The sequence below is a fragment of the Cetorhinus maximus genome, chromosome 28 (assembly GCF_964194155.1).
Source record: "Cetorhinus maximus chromosome 28, sCetMax3.hap1.1, whole genome shotgun sequence".
Classification (NCBI taxonomy): domain Eukaryota; kingdom Metazoa; phylum Chordata; class Chondrichthyes; order Lamniformes; family Cetorhinidae; genus Cetorhinus; species Cetorhinus maximus.
The window spans coordinates 4,145,028-4,166,742 of record NC_135906.1 but is presented as its reverse complement, the minus strand read 5'-3'; the positions used below and the strand labels follow the sequence as shown (position 1 = coordinate 4,166,742).

Sequence of the window (21,715 nt, the reverse complement as noted above, 5' to 3'; positions counted from 1 at the left end):
AGGGACACCAACTGCAACACAAGTGAAAGAAAATTACAAAACCAGGAATGCAGTTAGCAATGGGGTATAGAGTTAATAACTGATTATAGAGAGTCACCAGCAGCAACAGCAGCAAAGAGGGCAGAGTAAATGATGGGAACAGTAATACAGTTAAACATGGTGGACAGAGTTAATAGAGAGACTTACCAGAGACACCAACAACAGCCAGGATGGGATAGTAAAAGTACTGAACGATGTAAAGTGAATATTTGATCTGAATTTTTAACGATAGACGATCATAATATGTGGAAAGAAAGTAAAAATCCCAGGAGAAACTCCTGTCCATTGTTGTAACATTCCAGTCGATTGTTCTCAGATTCCAATCCATTGTTGTAACATTCCAATCCATTGTTCTCAGATTCTGATCCATCCTCTCCTCCTCTCTGGAGCCGCTGATCCCTGTCAGTGTTGGTGGTGAGGTTCCCGCTGACATTATGGGATAACACATTGAAAGGATTCCCTTTTAACAGAAGAGGGAAACCCTCCAGTGACACAATTAGGATCCGTGGAGAGTGACATTAATTACAGTCACTGAACAAACAAGTTCAGTTAATCCCTTCCAATCCAACACTTTTTATACCACAATAAAGTAGAACATTTACCCGGTCTGGATGTGATTTGTGAGGGTAACTGAGGGAAGGAATGGTGGAAATAGTGGACACACTGACCCTAACCTTCCAATCCTCCTTGGATATGGCGGTGGTGCCAGAGAACTGGAGGGTTGTAAATGTTCTATCCGGTTTAAAAAAGGAGAGGGGGATAAACCCTGTAACTACAAACCAGCCAGTCTCACATCAGTGAAACATTGGGGGAAACTTCTAACTTCTAAAATCTGCAACAACTTAAAATGTGGTTTGGAAAACATGAGTTAATAAATGAGCAGCAGCAAAGGTATGTTCATGGGAAATCGTGTCTGACCAACTTGGAGTTCTTTGAGGAAGTAATGGAGAGGGTTGATGAGCTCAGCCTGGTTCATGTTATGTATATGGACTTTCAATTGTCACATGTTAGGAAAGTGAAAGCCATAGATTAAAGGGGCAGTGACATTGTGGATACGACACTGGCTATGGGACAGAAAGCAGACAGAAGTGGTCAACGGTGACAATTCAGGATGGAGGGGAGTACACAGTGATGTTCCCCATGAGTCAGTATTAGGACCACTGCTCCTTCTGATACCGTTAAATGACCTGGACATATATAAAGGACAGAATTTTGTTGTTAATAGATAACAGGAATACAGAATGCAAACAGTGAGGAGAATTGGAATAGGCTTTAGGAGGACATAGATTGGTGAAATGGAGAGAGAATTTGTGGTGTCCAATGATTCAATTGTTCTGCCTTTGATTATGTCTGTCTGTTGACTGATCAATGCTCATGGTGCTTGATTAATTAAGCCTGAGTGTGGACTCAGAGAAAAGTAAATAAAGCTGGAGAAAGTGCTGGAAGCTGGAGCAGACATTTAAAACACTGCGAATAAAATCTGTTAGACACGTAGAAAATCAACATCAATGTGAGATATAAAATATAAAACATACCTGAGAAATGAAATTTAATGCAGAGCAATGTGAATGATTCATGTGGGAGGAAGAATGAGGACAGATGATATACATAATATCAGGTGATTTTAAATGAGGTGCAGGGACAGTGGAGAACATGTACACAAATCCTCGAAGGCTTTTACACTCGATGGGTGTGAATTTCCAGCCCCATCCACCACCGGGATCGTCTGCTCCCATCGAAAGTCAATGGGCTTTTGGATGGGCCACCAAATCTCCCGCAGCAGGTCCCACCATGGCGTGGCTGGAAAATCCTGGCCTCTGTCTCTGTCTAAACCAAATATCCTGCAGGGATTTTTAACAATTTGATCAACTTCTCCTGCCACCTTCAAAGATTTGTGCATTCCAGCTTGGAACAACTCACTGGATAAAAATGTTCTCTTTCTCTCCCCTCTGGTTCTTTTGACAATTATTTGAAATCTTGTAACTGAGTGTTGTTCCGGTGGGAACAGTTTCTCCTCACTCTGTCAATACTCCACATTAATTTGAACACCTCCATTCAATCTCCCCTTGACTTTATCTGCTCTAAGGAGAACAATCCCAGCTTCTCTGATCTCTCCATATAACTGAAATCCTCATCCCTGGTACCATTCCAGTAAATCTCTGCTGCACTCCCTCCAAGACCCTCACATCCTTTCTCATATGAAACACCCAGAATTCGACACAATTCCTTTTATCCAGTGAGTTGTTCCAATCTAGAATGCACTGCCTGAAGACATGCTGGAAGCAGATTCAATAGTAAGTTTCAAAAGGGAACAGGATAAATACCGATAGGGGGGATTTGCAGGGTTATAGGGAAAGAGCAGGCAGGAGAGACAAAGCAAAATCGCTCTTTCAAAGATGGTACAGACATAATGGAGCAAATGAATTCCATCCAGGCTGTATGATTATCCAAACCTGTGATTACAGAATCCAGTGAGTCCACACCTCGTGTACAATTGACATTCAGCTGTTAACTAGTGCACCATCCAGATTCCATCACTTACTCATCAAAATACAAGGCTATGACTGTGACATACGCTACAAACTGGCTTGTTCCATGCTCACATCTGATCCAAAACTGCAGATATTTCCTTAGATCTGCAAGTGGATTTCATCGAAATGGAAATTGAAGACATCTTTCATATCGACCGGCTGAATTTCGGGAAGAATAGATGCCAGCAACTGCAACAAGAGATGTCCAATGTTCCTGTATTGCAACAGTTATGGAAGACTGTGATTGGAGGGTGGCCAGAGTCCTTCCAGGATGTTCCAGAGGCTCTAAGACTATTTTGGCCTCACAGAGATGAGCTTGGGATTCCCCAAGGGCCAGAAAGTCCTTGTTCTCTTAGACCTGACATCCTCCAGCAATTGCACCAAGTGTATATGTGGATAGATTGAACCAGGAAACAGGCTGGAGAACAGTATAGTGATCAGGTATGAATCTAGACATCGAATGATAAGAACGTAAGAAACAGGAACAGGAGTAGGCCATTCGGCCCCTCGAGCCTGCTCCACCATTCAATAAGATCATGGCTGATCTTCTTGTGTTTCGATTTCCACATTCCCATCTACTCCCGATAACCTTTGATTCCCTAGCCTAACAAGAATCTATCTACCCCTGCCTTAAAAATATTCAATGACCCCAACTCCACCACCTTCTGAGGCAGAGTCCCAAAGTCGCACAACCCTCTGAGAGAAAAATGTTCTCCTCATCTCCATCCTAAAAAGGTGACCCCTAAATTTAAAACAGTGCCCCCTAGTTCTGGACTCTCCCACAAGAGGAAACATCCTTTCCACGTCCACCTTGTCAAGGCTGTTCAGGATCTTGTATAATTCAATCAAATCACCCCCCTCACTCTTCTAAACTCCAGTGGAAACAAGCCCAGCCTGTCCAACCTTTCCTTAAAAGACAACCCACTCATTCCAGGTATCAACCTAGTAAACCTCCTGTCAACTGCCTCCAATGCATTTACATCCTTCCTTAAATCAGGAGACCAAAACTGTGCAGAGCATTCGAGGTGCAGTCTCACCAATGCCCTATATAACTGAAGCAAAACATTCTTACTTATATGTTCAGTTCACCCCGTAATAAAGGATAGCATTCCATCAGCCTTCTTAATTACTTGCAGTACCTGTACACTAAGTTTTTGTGGCTCATGTACAAGAACATCTAGATCCCTCTGCACCTCAGAATTATGCAGCCATTTTCCATTTAAGTCATACTCTGCTTTTTTGTTCTTCCTGCCAAAGTGAACAACTTCACACATCCCACATTAAACTCCATTTGCCAGATCTTTGCCCACTCACTCAACCTTTCTACATCCATCAAGAACCTCCTTATGTCTTCTTCACAAAATACTTTCCTACCTATCTTTGCGTCATCTGCAAATTGAGCTACCAGCCTTCACTCCCCTCATCTAAGTCATTGATGTAAATTGTAAAAAGTTGAGGCCTCAGCACAGACCCCTGTGGGTCTCCACTTGTTCCCATCCTGCCAGAGGGAATGTGAGGCGTGCCAAGTCAACATGCCCTGACATCAGAAGAATCATTATTACCTCACAAGGTACCCACACATCCAATAAACATTTGATGGTCCAGAACCTGAGTATTGCTGAAAAAAAGAGACAGTTTTTGTCAAAGCTTTTCATCTTGCACTCGTCAGGACAATTTGCAAGAATGGCAATATAAGGGAAAAAACAAATTTATACTGTGTGAGCAGAGAGTGCTGATTGGTTAGCAAGTAGACTCTGATGGTAGAGATGCTGCCATGGAGAATGCACCAGGTGATGGTGACTTACAGTTAACTGCTAAGAATTGTTTGAAATGTAAACCAGGCAGCTTGACTCTGATTGATCAAGACATTGCCCTGAGGAATGAACGAGTGAATGGCTGTCACTTATTTTGTTCAGTTAAACAGGCGCAATATGCGTACATGTTCTTTCTGTCTGCAATGAACAGGGCCCTGTGAATAAATATATGTAGCTTCCAGTACACATAAATGGGCCACACTGTGAGGCTGCCTGACAATCTTAAATTCTTAAATTGATCATCAGCATAATTCTTAGCACACTGCTGATTGTTTAGCAAATGTTCTCCAATCGCGAATCATATCTAATGTTGCACATTATGTTTTATGGGCTGGTTGGATCCAGCCTGTACCTTGCCCGTTGTGAACAGTGGATGGGACATGATGTTGATATGATCCGCCAGGTTTTGGGACATACGGCCTACATACCTAGCATCACACTGGCACTGAAACTCATATACCACATTACTCACTTGTGTGATAGGCAAAATGTCTTTTTGGCTTGATGGCAGCATCTTGTTAGTGGCCAATAGCACTCGTGTTGCTATTGCATTGTAGCAGTGTGAAACAACTAGCTTCACCTGCTGCTCAAATTTTGAGATACCTTGCCCTTCTAGAGTAGTGTGAGGTAGATTGGGCACTTTTCACAGCCAAAGGAGACAGTCTTAGGCCCGTTCTTGAGTTTGCGTGATATACAGTGCGAAATAATCTGATCAGGGTAGCCATTATCCTGCAGGATGCCTTTGATGAGCCCTATTTAAGCATCAAGCTTGCATGATGAGCAAATGGCTTGGGCCCTATTTTAAACTTCAAACAGTGCATGGCAGTTAAATGTCAATCACCATCAACTGGTGCATTCTCCATGGCAATGCCTCAACCAATCAGAGTCCACTTGACCAGCAATAAACACTCTGTTCTCATACAGTATAAATTTGTTGTTTCCCTTTCATTGCCATTCTTGCAAATTGACCTGACGAGAGCAAGACAAAAAAGTCTCCTTTTTCAGCGATACATCCAATAATTAGAATTTTAACCGATCTCTTCAGCATCCATGGGGTGATTTCTTGGTTGTGATGATTTCGCCAAATATTCATCAGTTCCATGATACATCCAGCGCAGCCACTGCCAACGCATTGGGTGGAATTTTATGCCGGCAGCATTTTACAGTCACGCCAAAGCTAAGGGACTTTTGAAAGGCTCCCGGCATTTTACAGCCCCACCCAGGCCATGACAGGGCTGTAAAATTCTGCCCACTGAGTTCAATCTTCAGCCTATTTGAGGCACCGTAAGAAGTGGTTTCGGACAACGGAGCCCAATATTCTGGAAAACCACTCAAGGTGATGTCTGAAAAGTGGGGAGTTGACATATTACCTCATCACCCACACTACCCCAGGCCCAATAACATGGCCGAATGGATGGTATGCAATGTAAAGTCTTTAATTATAAAATGTTGATCGAATCTTCCAGCACAGGAAGAGGCCATTCTGCCCACTTAGCTTTTCAGGCTCTTTGAAAGAGGGACCCAATTCATCCCATCCCCTCACTCCTTCCCTGTCGCCCTGCAAATTTTTCCTTTTTCAATAAATATCCACGTCCTATTTGAAAGTGAATTATTAAGTGATATTGAATCTTCTTCCATCCCCCTTTCAGACAATCATCATAACATCCTGTGAAAAAAAAAAATTTCTCCCCATCTTCCCCCCGGCACTTTTGACAATTGTTTTAAATGGAGTTGAAAGTTGTATTGGTGACTTCCTGATTCTGGTTGTGGACCTTGCCTGATGTTTGGGGAAGGACCGTACAGATTAACAATGACAAAAGGCCAATTACTGACCTACAGCTGGAGACTGAAAGGTCACCTTTAATGGTCAGAATCACAATGTCAGACCACAGAGCAAGATAGGATCAAACAGCACAGGAGGAAGTCATTTGGCCCATTGTGTCTGCGATGGCTCTTTACAACAATGAGCTGCAGTTCCACTACTTTAGAATGAATCAATATAAAAATATCCATATAATTCAGGAGACTGGAGGACCCTCTCTAGCCAATAAAAAATCAAAGCAGCAAGTTTGTACAAAGTGACCTGTAAAAACTCCGCTGGACAGAGCTTTGTAATGTAAACTCGGTTTCCAATTGTTGGCTTGTATGCAATGCTGAAAAATTTTATTCACTTAAAGAATGTAAAACGTTAATTTTATTGGATAGTGTTATGATTCCCATAGAGACTGGTAACTTTAAAAAAAGATATGAACTTCCCAGTAAACAACACAAAGAATCACATGACAAGATTTCATGTTTGAAAACCTTTGCTGTAACAAAACACCAAAATCAACCCAGACTAAACAGTACTTAGTAGGAAACTAATACTCCAAACTAGAGAAAAGGTATTCTCCATTAACATCTTAACAGAGCCAAAAACACCACACCACATTTATACATTACATGGATCTCTCAGCAAAAACGTAATCTTCTTTTTAAAAGCCCAAATCCTTCCTGGTTTTAACAAGATATTTCTCACTGCCCAAGATTTCATTGAAGTCACGTAGCGAGGTCTCCAGGCAGATTTCACAGGAGGTCACATCCCCCTCTCCAAATTAATCTATTTTATCTTGAATTAAAGGAGGAAGTTTAAAACATAACTATCTTCTAAAGTCCACCATTTGCACAAACAGACATGTATGGTAAGCACTTACCCAATTTCTCAACATGCACTTTGAGCAGTTGTGACTCCTCTCTGGGAATGTGCATCAGTAAAATATGATTGTATATGTGAACAGAACTGCAGTGACTACACATTGAGCAGGGTGATGCCGCACAGACTGTTTCACCACTCCTCCAACTACCTTCTACATGATCCATCCAGCACCGGTGTCCAGTGTCAGGAGTGTGTGACATCTGCAACATGCAGTGCTGCCAAACCCCTCGGCTTCCCTGTGAACCCACAGCCTCTACCACCGAGAAGACAAAGGCTTCAAGTGTAGTGGAGAAACTACATAAACATCCTTCCCTGGAACATACACGGCATCTTGACATGTGGGGAATCGTCTTTAGTCAGTGTATAACAGTCGCGTGTGGATGACTGCCTTCAACACACCACTCATGGTTGAAGTGCACCTGATAAACTCCATCTGATCCTTGAGTCTGATCATTGATGAACAAGAAATGCTGCAAGGAGCATCTCAATCCACAACCCTTGGTGTATTACAGCCTTATCTGAAGTTCTGGAGAAGGAAACAGCCTTCCACTGCTGGACATGCATGGGCACACCCTGGCTCCTGATGGTGTCAATGAGAGCTGGATTTCAGAATGCAGTCTTCAGTGCCAATGGTAAGGTCCGCTTTCACTCTGTTAACATTCTCACTGAGGGTGCAAAAACAGACCCAAACATTCTTTGCAATTGATATGTGTGTTTACAACTTGTGTAATTGTGATGTTAGTGTGAGGTCATCCATTTTGGAATTGAAAAAATAAATTCCAAAATGTTCTAAATGGTTAGAAACCAGGAACTGGAGAGGAACAAAGTGGTTTGAGATTCCAAGGACACAAATTATTAAAAGCTGGTGGTCAGGTAAAGGTAGCAATAAAAAAACGATGAGTGGAATGTTGACCCTTACCTCAAGGAAGCTGGATTGTAAAAGGAATGAATTTCTGCTTCAGTTGTATTGAACCTTGGTCAAACCCCATCTGGATATTATATTCAGTTCTGGGCACCCAGCTCAGGAAGTGCCGGGTAGATTCACCAGAATGAAAACGGTGCTTCGAGGGTTAAATTATGAGGAGAGCTTGTATAAGCCTGGCTTGTATTCCATTGAGTTTAGAAGATTGAGCAATGATCAGATTGAGGTGTTTAGAATGTTAAAAGGATTGAAGAGGTCGATACAGAGAAACTATTTTCTCTGTTGGGGGAATGAAGAATGAGGGAACATATTGAGCTCAGTCATTTAGGAGGGAAATCAAGAAATAACTTTTCACACAAAGAAACCGGGAATTTACCCCCAGAAGGCTGTGGATGCTGGAACAACTGCAGATAACAAGACTGAGATTGAGGGATTTTTGGTGAGGAATGATTTCAAGGGATCTGGAGCTAAGGTGGGTAAATGGTGGTGAGGGACCAATCAGCTGTGATCTAACTGAATGGTGGGAGGGAAAACCACCTCCTCTTGTTCCAATGTTCCTAATCTTTATCAGTCCCTCCTCAGACAGGGGAAGCATTGCAGCAGAACGATGGTTAAACTTTGTTTTTCTATTAGTCAGGACTCATCAATTGACGTTAAATGTTTCTCGATCACCCTTATCTCCTGAGGTTTTGTGGATAAGCACAGACATTAAAAACAAAATGAGGAAAAAGTTCAGATTTTCAAGTGGAAAAGGCTTCGGACACCGATTTCCTTTACTTTCAATTTAGTATACGGTATTCACTGCTCCCGATGTGGTCTCCTCTACATTGGGGAGTTCAAATGCAGACTGGGTGACTGCTTTGCGGACACCTCCGTTCAGTCCACAAGTATCACCCTGAGCTTCCTGTTGCTGGTCATTTCAATTGTCCACCTTGCTCTCACTCTGACCTTTCTGTCCTTGACCTGCTATAGTTTTCCAATGAAGCTCAACACAAGCTCGAGGAACAGCACGTCATCTTTCGACTGGACACTCGACAGCCTTCTGGACTCAGCACTGAGGCCAACACTTTTAGATCAGACCCTCTGTCTTCATTTTGTTTTTTTTGCTGGTTTGATTGGGTCTCGTTTTTTTCTTTATTCCTTCATGTTACATTCAGACGGTTGCTATGCAGCCATTCACACCTCATCTGGACACATCTTCTGTTTCTTTCCTTTCCCAATTACCACTGCCTTTGGCTTTTGTTCCATGAAACCTTTTATCCTTTAATCTCTCCTGCCCTCCTCCCTATCACACACCTTCCCTTCTGTTCTTCCACACCTCTCCCCGACCACTTGCTCAAAACCTATTACATTTCGAAACTTCCTGGGATTTATTACAAGTTGTTGTTGTTGTTGTAGCAGTGTGAGAGTCTCCATTTCCCATCACTCCATTTATCAGTCTGCACGCCAAGCTCCCTGGGTCAGTGTGGGCAGTGCCCACCAGTCATCCTCATGGATCAATGAACAAAACCACGTGAGATGATTGGATTAATGGTGCCTTCAACATGAGAACTTGTGGAGCTGAATTCAGTCAGGTGACACCAGAGCAACTCAGAGTGACTCCTATTGGTCCAAATAAAATCGGCCCTCCTGGTAATAAACCCATGAGTTCTGTCATTGGTGGAGATTGTAGAGGTTGGGGCTGGTTAATTGGTTCAACGTTGCTGCTTCTGGTCTCATTGGTGTCAGGTGAGTGCAGCTTGTGTGTATAAAAGGTGCTGCTCGGTGGCTGAAGGGATGGTGAGTTGTTTGGTATCATGGGGGATTTTGTAGTGAGGGCTTTGTTCCCAGTGCTGGTGTTAGTTGGAGCTGTTTGTGGCTCTGATACTTGACAACAGTTTCTAGGCCAGAGTCAAAGCCACCCCTGTGCCTCAGACAGTCTGTCCTCCTGGGCCTCCCTTTGGTTCCCATTTCCGTGTGTCTGAGGGTGGAAGTGTGTCTCCACTGCAGACTGTGATGGTGCAGTGTGGAGAGGACAAGCTGCTGCTCAGGGTCCAGCTGGATTTATTTGGAACCTGGCACCTGATCAAAGCTGCTGACCTGACCCTGGTGGACAGCAGGTTGTTGGCCAACCAGGATCTACTCTCAGAACCACACTGTCCTCTTTGACTATGGACTCCATGAGTGTGGCAGCAGGTTGCAGGTAATGGGAATCCTCAGCTCTTGCTCTAAGTTTGGGCTGTTGGTTATTCCCCACTCTTCATTCCAACACTGGGTGAGATGTCAATGATATTGAGGAGATAGCTGTCTCCTGCTTTATAAAACTACAAATTAGCTTTCTAGTCTGTATTGTACTTTGCATTAACTGGTCCTTGAGTCTTTCCAACCTATGACATCAGCCCCATTGGTCTTGAACCTTCTCTTTGGATCCTCTAAGCTTTTCCTTCTGTTGTTTAGAGGATTTTCATCTCTATTCCCCTCATTCAGATCAATTCAACTGGAGACTTCAGTTTCAGTCCAGTTTAATCCAATTTGATTGTCTCTTAAATGAAGAAAATGGAATACGAATTAAGTCCTCTTTGACTAAAGAGTAACTCCACACTTCCCAGTTTCCCTGCTATTGGAATAAATGGGGCCCTGGCTTCAAACTGTTCTATTTCCATGCTCCATGTTATTGTCCACTTGTGGCTCCTCTTACTGTTAACTGAAGCTGTCCTTTTGTTGAGAGACTTCCCAATTAATGGACCATGATCTTGTGCTCATGATCTCTCTCCTTCGATAAGGGCTGAGGTTACAAAGCAACAAATAACCAAATGAGGCCATACGGCCCCTCGAGCCTGTTCCCCAATCATTAAGATCATGGCTGATCTTCTACACAACCTCCATGTTCCTCTCCCCTCAACATATTCTTTGATGCCCCAAAGTAAATCCATCTGTCTAAAATATACTCAATAACTGAGCATTCACAGCTCTCTGGGGCAGTGAAGTCACAAAATGCATGACCTACAGGATGTTCTGGCAGTGTTACATGTGGGACTGAGCACGCTACTGCCGACAGTAATTTAAGGCCCATGATCCAGACCCAGGGTCGGTTTGCTGCTGAACACAGATGTGGGTAGACCAAGCTGTACCTGTGAAAATAATTCTAGTTAATGAAGACTTAGTTAAGCTACAGGAGACAATGGAGACTTCCTCAAAACACAGCATTCTCTGAACACCCTCAAACTGGGATAGAATTCCCAAGATTCTTTCCTTGCTGAATGAAGAAATTCCCTGTTAAGTTAATCCTAAATGACTGGCGCCTGACCTGAACTGACAGCCCCTAATAGTAAATTCTCCAGTGATGGGGTAGCAGTCTCTTCACACTGACCCTGTCCATCCCCCTCAGAATTGTTTTCAGGGGATGGGATGACTTCATTGTTAACCCCTGTGGAGAACATTCTCATTTCAGATCAGTTCTTCATTCCTTCACCTGATTCTTTCAGATGATTGGAGATTTCCTCATCTACACCACCCACCTGAACCACACCCCAGAGTATCATGGATCTGTCTTTGTGAGAACGAATGGAGCTGTCGTTCCCATTGAGTGTCGTTATTTGAGGTGAGAATCTTTATTCGCTTTGTCAATAAGATCTACAGCTGCTGGTGGTCTCTGAAGATGTCCTAAAATGACTCCCCTGCCTTTCCAGGAAGGGCAATGTGAGCAGTGACCCCATCAAGCCCACCTGGATCCCATTCAGCTCCACCAAGTCTGGAGAAGGGCATCTGTCATTCTCTCTGCGCCTAATGCATGGTATGTGATGGGTGGATGGGGAGTGATTTCCTGTAGTCACTCACTGGGAGTTACAGCCACTGTCTCTAACCCTTGTCCTCTTGTACTTCAGGTGACTGGCTTACAGAGCGCACTTCGACTGTCTACTACCTGGGTGAGCTCATTCACATTGAGGCCTCTGTTTCAATGACCAACCACATGCCCCTGAAGCTCTACATTGACCGCTGTGTAGCTACATTGAGCCCAGACAAGGACTCCACCCCGAGATACAGCTTCATTGACCACAATGGGTAAGGAGCTCTCTGCTTTCTCCAGCTGGTCCCATCTCAATGGCTTCACTTGATTCACTTCCTGTCCCTTTTTAATCTTTCTTCAGTTGCCTCCTGGACAGCAAAGCTGAGGACTCCTTTTCAACTTTTGTGTTGCCAAGAGACGAGCGGGAGCTGGACAAGCTCCGCTTTGACCTGGATGCGTTCCGTTTCCTTGGAGATTACCGTTCCTTGGTAAGAGGAAGCTGATCATTGGGGTCTCCATGTTGGGAAGGAGTCACTGAATCATGACGTGTGTTGAATGTGTCCCTCAGATTTTCATCACCTGTCACCTGAAAGTTGCTCCATTGGATCAGAGGGATTCCAGGAACAAAGCTTGTACTTTCCAGAAGGTGCAGAATGTGTCAGTTCCCTCTCTCTCCATCAGGGATGTGTTGTGTGGAGATGTGATGCACAACCTGGTTGATGGGCTCTTTCTCTTGTTTAGCTGGACCCCACTGGAGGAATCGAGCATTGACATTTGTGCCTGTTGCCATGTGGGTAACTGTGGTGCCACAAGGGAGTTGTGGTTTGGTCCCAGAGGAAGGAGAGATCTTGTACCTGAAGGTGATAGGACATTGATCCTCTAGATATTGGACGTCCCCCTTTCCCCTCTCTAACTGGAATGTTTGATGTTGCAGAGAGTGAAGCTGGATTGAAGTGGGTGGGTGAGGCCTCACTTGGAGCCCTGCTCATTCTGGATACTGATGTGACCAAGCTGGCAACAGAGTCCCTGAATGAGGCTGAGCGAAGGATGCAGGAGAGGTCTCCAGGTGGTGAGTTGGCCGACTACTGGTTTCCATTTCCCCCTCAGTGTTTCCTTCACTAACCATTGGTTTCTCATTGCTTTGTAGGTGTGGAGTCTGAGGTGGTCCTGATCGTGGCCCTGACTGTGACAGCTGTCTCCCTGATCTCTGCTTCATTCTGGAGGTTATTAGCTATGAGGAGAGGTTGGAGAAACTCGGATTGTTCTCACTAGAGCGACGGAGATTGAGGGGCGACTTGATAGAAGTTTACAAAATTATGAGTGGCATGGACAGAGTAGATAGTCAGAAGCTTTTTCCCAGGGTGGAAGAGTCAATTACTTGGGGACATAGATTTAAGGTGAGAGGAGAAAACTATAGAGATGTGCGGGGCAAGTTTTTTTACACAGGGTAGTGAGCGTCTGGAATTCGCTGCCAGAGGAGGTGGTGGAAGCAGGTACGATAGTGGTGTTTAAGAGGCAGCTTGACAAATACATGAATAGGATGGGAATAGAGGGATACGGACCCCGGAAGTGCAAAATGTTTTAGTTGACGGGCAATATGATCGACGCAGGCTTGGAGGGCCGAAGGGCCTGTTCCTGTGCTGTACTTTTCTTTGTTCTTTTCTTTGTTCATTGCTGGCCTTGCTCCTGTACAGGAAACACAAGCAACCTCAGGTCAAACAGTGATCAAATGATCAATAAAGCAGAGACTCCTTCTACCTTGTGTCAGGGAGCTGAATGGTCTATGCATTCTCCTTGTTAATTAAATATCTCCATGGACCTAATGACTGGTGTTAGTCTATCCAAGCACAGAACTAGGCCTCCTGAATGATGGGTTTACTGAAGGTTGAGAGAAGCAGGAATTGCTCATTTTTTTTCTGGGTGCTTCAGACCCCAGGCTTGGTATCTATAGCCACCCAGTGTGGGGGAGGGGGTGTGAGCAGGCCTGGCATGTGGGGGAGGGGATGTGAGCAGATCTGGGGCCTCCTTGTGGACCTGTTCCTGAGCCTGGCTGGTGTGGATGTTTACTCAGGCTGCCTCACTCTCTTCCATGGTGATGTTCACCCCCTGGAGAGGGGGCTCACTGTATTGGAGTGTTTGAGGTTTGCTGTCATCAGTGGTGCCAGAAGGACCGAGTGGATGATCCATCTCAGCCTCCTCCTGAGGTCTCCAGCATCAGATGCCAGTCTTCAGCCGAGTTGATTCACTCCTCATGATATCAAGAAATGGCTGAAGAGCCCTGGATCTGCATCTGCACTGGCCCTTACAATATTCCAGCAATAGTACTGAAGGCTTGTGCTCCAGAACTTGCCGTTCCCCTCTTCAAGCTGTTCCAGTGCGGCTACAACACTGGCATCACCCAGCAAAGTGGAAAATTGCCCATATGTGGCCTGTCCACAAAAAGCAGGACAAATCCAACCCGGTCAATTCCTGCCCCACCAGTCGACTCTCGATCATCAGCAAAGTGATGGAAGGGGTTGTCACAAGTGCTGCTTGTTAGCACTGTCGCTGCTCACTAACACTCAGTTTGGGTTCTGCCAGGGCCACTCAGCTCCTGACCTCATCACAGCCTTGGTCCTCAGGGCAGTGTCCAAACCCCAACCATCTTCAGCTGCTTCATCAAAGACCTTCCCTTCATCATATGGTCAAAAATGGGGATGTTCACTGATGATTGCACAATATTCAGCATCATTCAGGACTCCTCAGATACTGAAGCAGCCCATGTCCAAATGCAGCAAAACCTGGGCAATATCCAGGCTTGGGCTGACAAGTGGCAAGTAACATTCGTGCCACATGAGTACCAGGCAATGAACACTTCCCACCAGAGAGAATCTAACCATCTCCCTTTGAAATTCAATGGCATTACCGCCACTGAATTCCCCACTATCAACATCCTGTGGGTTACCATTGACCTGAAACTGAACTGGGCGAGCCACATAAATACTGTGGCTACAAGGGCAGGTCAGAAGCCATGAATCCTGCAGTGAGTATTTCACCTCCTGATTCCATTAAGCCTGTCCACCATCTACAAGTCAGGAGTGTGATGGAATAATCTCCCCTTGACTAGACAAGTACAGCTCCAACAATACTCGAGAAGCTTGACACCATCCAGGGCAAAGCAGCCCACTTGACTGGCACCCCATGCACAATCATTCGCTCCCTCCATCACCAATACACAGTGCACAAGATGCTCTGCAGAAACTCACCAAGGCTCCTAGAACAGCACCTTCAAAATCCACGACCACTCCGATCTCGAAGAACAAGGGCAGCAGATAAATAGGATCACAACCAACTGGAAGTTCCCTGCTAAGCCACTCACCATCTGACTTGGAAATATATCGCCGTTCCTTCACTATCGCTGGGTCCAAATCTTGGAACTCCCTCCCTAACAGCAGTGTGGGTGTACCTACACCACAGGGACTGCAGTGGTTCAAGAGGGTAGCTCACCACCACCTTCACAAGGGCAATGAGGGACGGGCCATAAACGTTGGCTGAGCCAGTGATGCCCAAACCTCATGAATGAATAAAATATTTTGTATCTGTTTTCATGGTAGACGACACGAACAACATCCCAATAATAGTGGAAGGTCAAGGGGCTACAGGGAGCAAGGGTCTTAAAACAACCACTATCACGAAAGAAAGAGTAATGGGAATACTAATGGGACTTAAAGCTGACAAGTCCCCTGGACCTGATGGCCCGCATTCTAGGGTCCAAAAGAAGTGGCTGCAGAGAGAGTTTATGCATGGGCTGTCATCTTACAAAATTCCACAGGTTCTGGAGATGTAATGAAGTCAGGAGCTGAGAGTCCCTGGCGAAATCCATACTGGGCATCAATGAGCAGGTTATTGCTCAGCAAGTGCTGCTTGATAGCACTGTTGATGACTCCTTCCATTGCTTTACTGATGATCGAGAGTAGACTGATGGGGCGGTAATTGGCTGGGTTGGATTGCCCTGCTTTTTGCGTACAGGACATACACGGGCAATTTTCCACATAGCCGGGTAGATGCCAGTGTTGAGCTGTACTGGAACAGCTTGGCTAGGGGCATGGCAAGTTCAGGAGCACAAGTCTTCAGTACTATTGCTGAAATGTTGTCAGGGCCCATAGCCTTTGCAGTATCCAGGGTCTTCATCTGTTTCATGATATCACGTGGAGTGAATCGAATTGGCTGGAGACGGGCATCTGTGATGCTGGGGACTTCCGGAGGAGGCTGAGGTGGATCATCCACTCAGCACTTGTGGCTGAAAGTTGTTGCAAATGCTTCAGCCTTATCTTTTTCACTGATGTGCTGGGCTCCCCCATCATTGAGGATGGGGATATTTATGGAGCTGCCTCCTCCAGTGAGTTGTTTAATTGTCCACCACCATTCACAACTAGATGTGGCAGGACTGCAGAGCTTAGATCTCATCCGTTGGTTGTGGGATTGCTTAGCTCTGTCTATCACTTGTTGCTGATGCTGGTTGGTACGCAAGTAGTCCTGTGTTATAGCTTTACCAAGTTGACACCTCATTTTTAGGTATACCTGGTGTTGCTCCTGGCATGCCCTCCTGCACTCTTCATTGAACCAGGGTCAATCGCCTGGCTTGGTGATGATGGTAGAGTGGGGGATATGCAGGGCCATGAGGTTACAGGTTGTGTTCGAGTACAATTCTGCAGCTTCTGATGGCGCTCAGCGCCTTATGGAAGCCCAGTCTTGATTTGTTAGATCTGTTTGAAATCTATCCCATTTAGCACAGTGGTCGCGCCCCACACCACGATGGAGGGTATCCTTAATGTGAAGGCAGGACTTGGTGTCCACAATGATTGTGCAATGGTCACTCCTACCGATACTATCATGGACAGATGCATCTGCGACAGGCAGGTTGGTGAGGATGAGGTCAAGTATTTTTTTTTCCCCTTATTGGTTCCCTCACCACCTGCCGTAGACCCAGTCTAGCAGCTATGGCATTTAGGACTCAGCCAGAGGTGGTGCTAATGAGCCACTCTTGGTGATGGACTTTAAGGTCCCCCACCCAGAGTACATTCTGTGCCCTTGCCACCCTCCCGAGGTGCTCCCTCCATTTGGTGTTCGGTATGGAGGAGCACTGATTCTTCAGCCAAGGGAGGAGGGAACGTGGTAATCAGAAGGAGGTTTCCTTCATGTTTGACCTGATACCATGAGACTTCATGGGTCCAGAGTCGACACTCCCTCCCGACTGTATACCACAGTGCCGCCACTTCTGCTGGGATGATGATGATGGTGGTGTCCGGGACCTAATCTGTAAGGTATGATTCCATTGCTTCACTAACCCCCAGATGTTAGTTAGGAGGACTTTGCAGTGTTGACAAGGCTGAGTTTGCCGTTGTCATTTCCGGTGCCTAGGGGAATGCTGGGTGGTCCTTCCGGTTCATTCCTTTGTTTGGTGCTTTGTTGTGGTTTGATACAACTGAGTTGCATGGAAGAGTCAACCACGTTGTGCTCTGGAGTCACATGTCGGCCAGACCAGGTAAGGATAGCAGATCAGACGGGTTTTGACAACAATTGACAATGGCACCATGGTCATCGTTAGACTTTTAATTCCACATTTTTCATTGAATTCGAATTCCACCACCAACCATGGCAGGATTCAAACCCTGGTCCCCAGTGCATTACCCTGGGTCTCTGGGTTACTCGTCCAGTGACAATTCCACTACACCATCGCCTCCCCTCAACACTGAAACCCATTGTTAAGGAAGCAGGAGCAGAAAATTGAGAAAATCAGAATACAAACGGCAGATTAGTTTTGTGAAAAGGAAATTGTGTTGGACAAGTTCATGTGAGTTGTTTGAGGATGTAACAAGCAGGGTGGATAAAGGGGAACCAGTAGATGTAGTGTATTTGGATTTCCAAAAGATATTTGATAAGATGCCATATAAAAGCTTATTATCCAAGGCAAGAGTTCCTGATGTTGGGAGTAATATATTTGCATGGATAGAGGTTTGGGTAACTAAAGGAAAGAGAGTCAGGAGAATTAGCTCATTTTCAAGTTGGCTAACGGTCACTAGAGGAGTGTCCCAGGGACCCGTGCTGGAATCTCAACTACTGACAATCCATATGAGCGACTTGGATGAAGGGACCGAGTGTATTATTGACAAATTTGCATCCAATACAAGGATAGGTGGGAAAGCAAATTGCCAGGACACACAGGTCAGGATTTTCCAGCACCACCTGTCACCAGGATCTTCCGGTCCCGCCAAAAGTTAATGGAACTTTGGCTGACCTGCCCCATCCCCTGTGATGGGCACTGCCACATGAGGCTGGAAAATCCCAGCAAAGGGAAATCGATGGGTTAAGGGAGTCGGCCAATATTTCAGAGATGGATAAAAATGTGGGAAAACGTGAGGTTATCCACTTTGGCAGGAAGAACAGAAGAGCAGAATATTATTGAAATGCAGAGAGACTGCAGAATGCTGCAGTACAGAGGGAACTGGGTGTCCCTCATACATGAAACTCCAAAAGTTAGCATGCAAGTCCAGCCAGGAATTAGGAAGGCAAGTTGAATGCTGGGCTTCATTACAAGGGGGACAGAGTGTAAAAGTGGATTTCGTACCAGGAGGGCCGATTTTATTTGGACCAATAGGAGTCACTCTGAGTTGCTCTGGTGTCACCTGACTGAATTCAGCTCCACAAGTTCTCATGTTGAAGGCACCATTAATCCAATCATCTCACGTGGTTTTGTTCATTGATCCATGAGGATGACTGGTGGGCACTGCCCACACTGACCCAGGGAGCTTGGCGTGCAGACTGATAAATGGAGTGATGGGAAATGGAGACTCTCACACTGCTACAACAACAACAACAACTTGTAATAAATCCCAGGAAGTTTCGAAATGTAATAGGTTTTGAGCAAGTGGTCGGGGAGAGGTGTGGAAGAACAGAAGGGAAGGTGTGTGATAGGGAGGAGGGCAGGAGAGATTAAAGGATAAAAGGTTTCATGGAACAAAAGCCAAAGGCAGTGGTAATTGGGAAAGGAAAGAAACAGAAGATGTGTCCAGATGAGGTGTGAATGGCTGCATAGCAACCGTCTGAATGTAACATGAAGGAATAAAGAAAAAAACGAGACCCAATCAAACCAGCAAAAAAAACAAAATGAAGACAGAGGGTCTGATCTAAAAGTGTTAGCCTCAGTGCTGAGTCCAGAAGGCTGTCGAGTGTCCAGTCGAAAGATGACGTGCTGTTCCTCGAGCTTGTGTTGAGCTTCATTGGAAAACTATAGCAGGTCAAGGACAGAAAGGTCAGAGTGAGAGCAAGGTGGACAATTGAAATGACCAGCAACAGGAAGCTCAGGGTGATACTTGTGGACTGAACGGAGGTGTCCGCAAAGCAGTCACCCAGTCTGCATTTGAACTCCCCAATGTAGAGGAGACCACATCGGGAGCAGTGAATACCGTATACTAAATTGAAAGTAAAGGAAATCGGTGTCCGAAGCCTTTTCCACTTGAAAATCTGAACTTTTTCCTCATTTTGTTTTTAATGTCTGTGCTTATCCACAAAACCTCAGGAGATAAGGGTGATCGAGAAACATTTAACGTCAATTGATGAGTCCTGACTAATAGAAAAACAAAGTTTAACCATCGTTCTGCTGCAATGCTTCCCCTGTCTGAGGAGGGACTGATAAAGATTAGGAACATTGGAACAAGAGGAGGTGGTTTTCCCTCCCACCATTCAGTTAGATCACAGCTGATTGGTCCCTCACCACCATTTACCCACCTTAGCTCCAGATCCCTTGAAATCATTCCTCACCAAAAATCCCTCAATCTCAGTCTTGTTATCTGCAGTTGTTCCAGCATCCACAGCCTTCTGGGGGTAAATTCCCGGTTTCTTTGTGTGAAAAGTTATTTCTTGATTTCCCTCCTAAATGACTGAGCTCAATATGTTCCCTCATTCTTCATTCCCCCAACAGAGAAAATAGTTTCTCTGTATCGACCTCTTCAATCCTTTTAACATTCTAAACACCTCAATCTGATCATTGCTCAATCTTCTAAACTCAATGGAATACAAGCCAGGCTTATACAAGCTCTCCTCATAATTTAACCCTCGAAGCACCGTTTTCATTCTGGTGAATCTACCCGGCACTTCCTGAGCTGGGTGCCCAGAACTGAATATAATATCCAGATGGGGTTTGACCAAGGTTCAATACAACTGAAGCAGAAATTCATTCCTTTTACAATCCAGCTTCCTTGAGGTAAGGGTCAACATTCCACTCATCGTTTTTTTATTGCTACCTTTACCTGACCACCAGCTTTTAATAATTTGTGTCCTTGGAATCTCAAACCACTTTGTTCCTCTCCAGTTCCTGGTTTCTAACCATTTAGAACATTTTGGAATTTATTTTTTCAATTCCAAAATGGATGACCTCACACTAACATCACAATTACACAAGTTGTAAACACACATATCAATTGCAAAGAATGTTTGGGTCTGTTTTTGCACCCTCAGTGAGAATGTTAACAGAGTGAAAGCGGACCTTACCATTGGCACTGAAGACTGCATTCTGAAATCCAGCTCTCATTGACACCATCAGGAGCCAGGGTGTGCCCATGCATGTCCAGCAGTGGAAGGCTGTTTCCTTCTCCAGAACTTCAGATAAGGCTGTAATACACCAAGGGTTGTGGATTGAGATGCTCCTTGCAGCATTTCTTGTTCATCAATGATCAGACTCAAGGATCAGATGGAGTTTATCAGGTGCACTTCAACCATGAGTGGTGTGTTGAAGGCAGTCATCCACACGCGACTGTTATACACTGACTAAAGACGATTCCCCACATGTCAAGATGCCGTGTATGTTCCAGGGAAGGATGTTTATGTAGTTTCTCCACTACACTTGAAGCCTTTGTCTTCTCGGTGGTAGAGGCTGTGGGTTCACAGGGAAGCCGAGGGGTTTGGCAGCACTGCATGTTGCAGATGTCACACACTCCTGACACTGGACACCGGTGCTGGATGGATCATGTAGAAGGTAGTTGGAGGAGTGGTGAAACAGTCTGTGCGGCATCACCCTGCTCAATGTGTAGTCACTGCAGTTCTGTTCACATATACAATCATATTTTACTGATGCACATTCCCAGAGAGGAGTCACAACTGCTCAAAGTGCATGTTGAGAAATTGGGTAAGTGCTTACCATACATGTCTGTTTGTGCAAATGGTGGACTTTAGAAGATAGTTATGTTTTAAACTTCCTCCTTTAATTCAAGATAAAATAGATTAATTTGGAGAGGGGGATGTGACCTCCTGTGAAATCTGCCTGGAGACCTCGCTACGTGACTTCAATGAAATCTTGGGCAGTGAGAAATATCTTGTTAAAACCAGGAAGGATTTGGGCTTTTAAAAAGAAGATTACGTTTTTGCTGAGAGATCCATGTAATGTATAAATGTGGTGTGGTGTTTTTGGCTCTGTTAAGATGTTAATGGAGAATACCTTTTCTCTAGTTTGGAGTATTAGTTTCCTACTAAGTACTGTTTAGTCTGGGTTGATTTTGGTGTTTTGTTACAGCAAAGGTTTTCAAACATGAAATCTTGTCATGTGATTCTTTGTGTTGTTTACTGGGAAGTTCATATCTTTTTTTAAAGTTACCAGTCTCTATGGGAATCATAACACTATCCAATAAAATTAACGTTTTACATTCTTTAAGTGAATAAAATTTTTCAGCATTGCATACAAGCCAACAATTGGAAACCGAGTTTACATTACAAAGCTCTGTCCAGCGGAGTTTTTACAGGTCACTTTGTACAAACTTGCTGCTTTGATTTTTTATTGGCTAGAGAGGGTCCTCCAGTCTCCTGAATTATATGGATATTTTTATATTGATTCATTCTAAAGTAGTGGAACTGCAGCTCATTGTTGTAAAGAGCCATCGCAGACACAATGGGCCAAATGACTTCCTCCTGTGCTGT

At 44.7% G+C, this 21,715-nt stretch overlaps 1 protein-coding gene across 1 annotated transcript; it reads left to right on the top strand.

The window, feature by feature from the left end:
- The first annotated feature begins 2,696 nt into the window (after nucleotides 1-2,696).
- Nucleotides 2,697-12,538, top strand: LOC144668731 (zona pellucida sperm-binding protein 3-like). Its single transcript, XM_078531061.1, has 7 exons — nucleotides 2,697-2,786; nucleotides 9,991-10,044; nucleotides 11,487-11,581; nucleotides 11,670-11,773; nucleotides 11,865-12,042; nucleotides 12,129-12,255; nucleotides 12,509-12,538. The coding sequence occupies exons 1-7, from the start codon at nucleotides 2,697-2,699 to the stop codon at nucleotides 12,536-12,538; spliced, it is 678 nt and encodes a 225-aa protein (XP_078387187.1).
- Nucleotides 12,539-21,715: the final 9,177 nt, after the last annotated feature.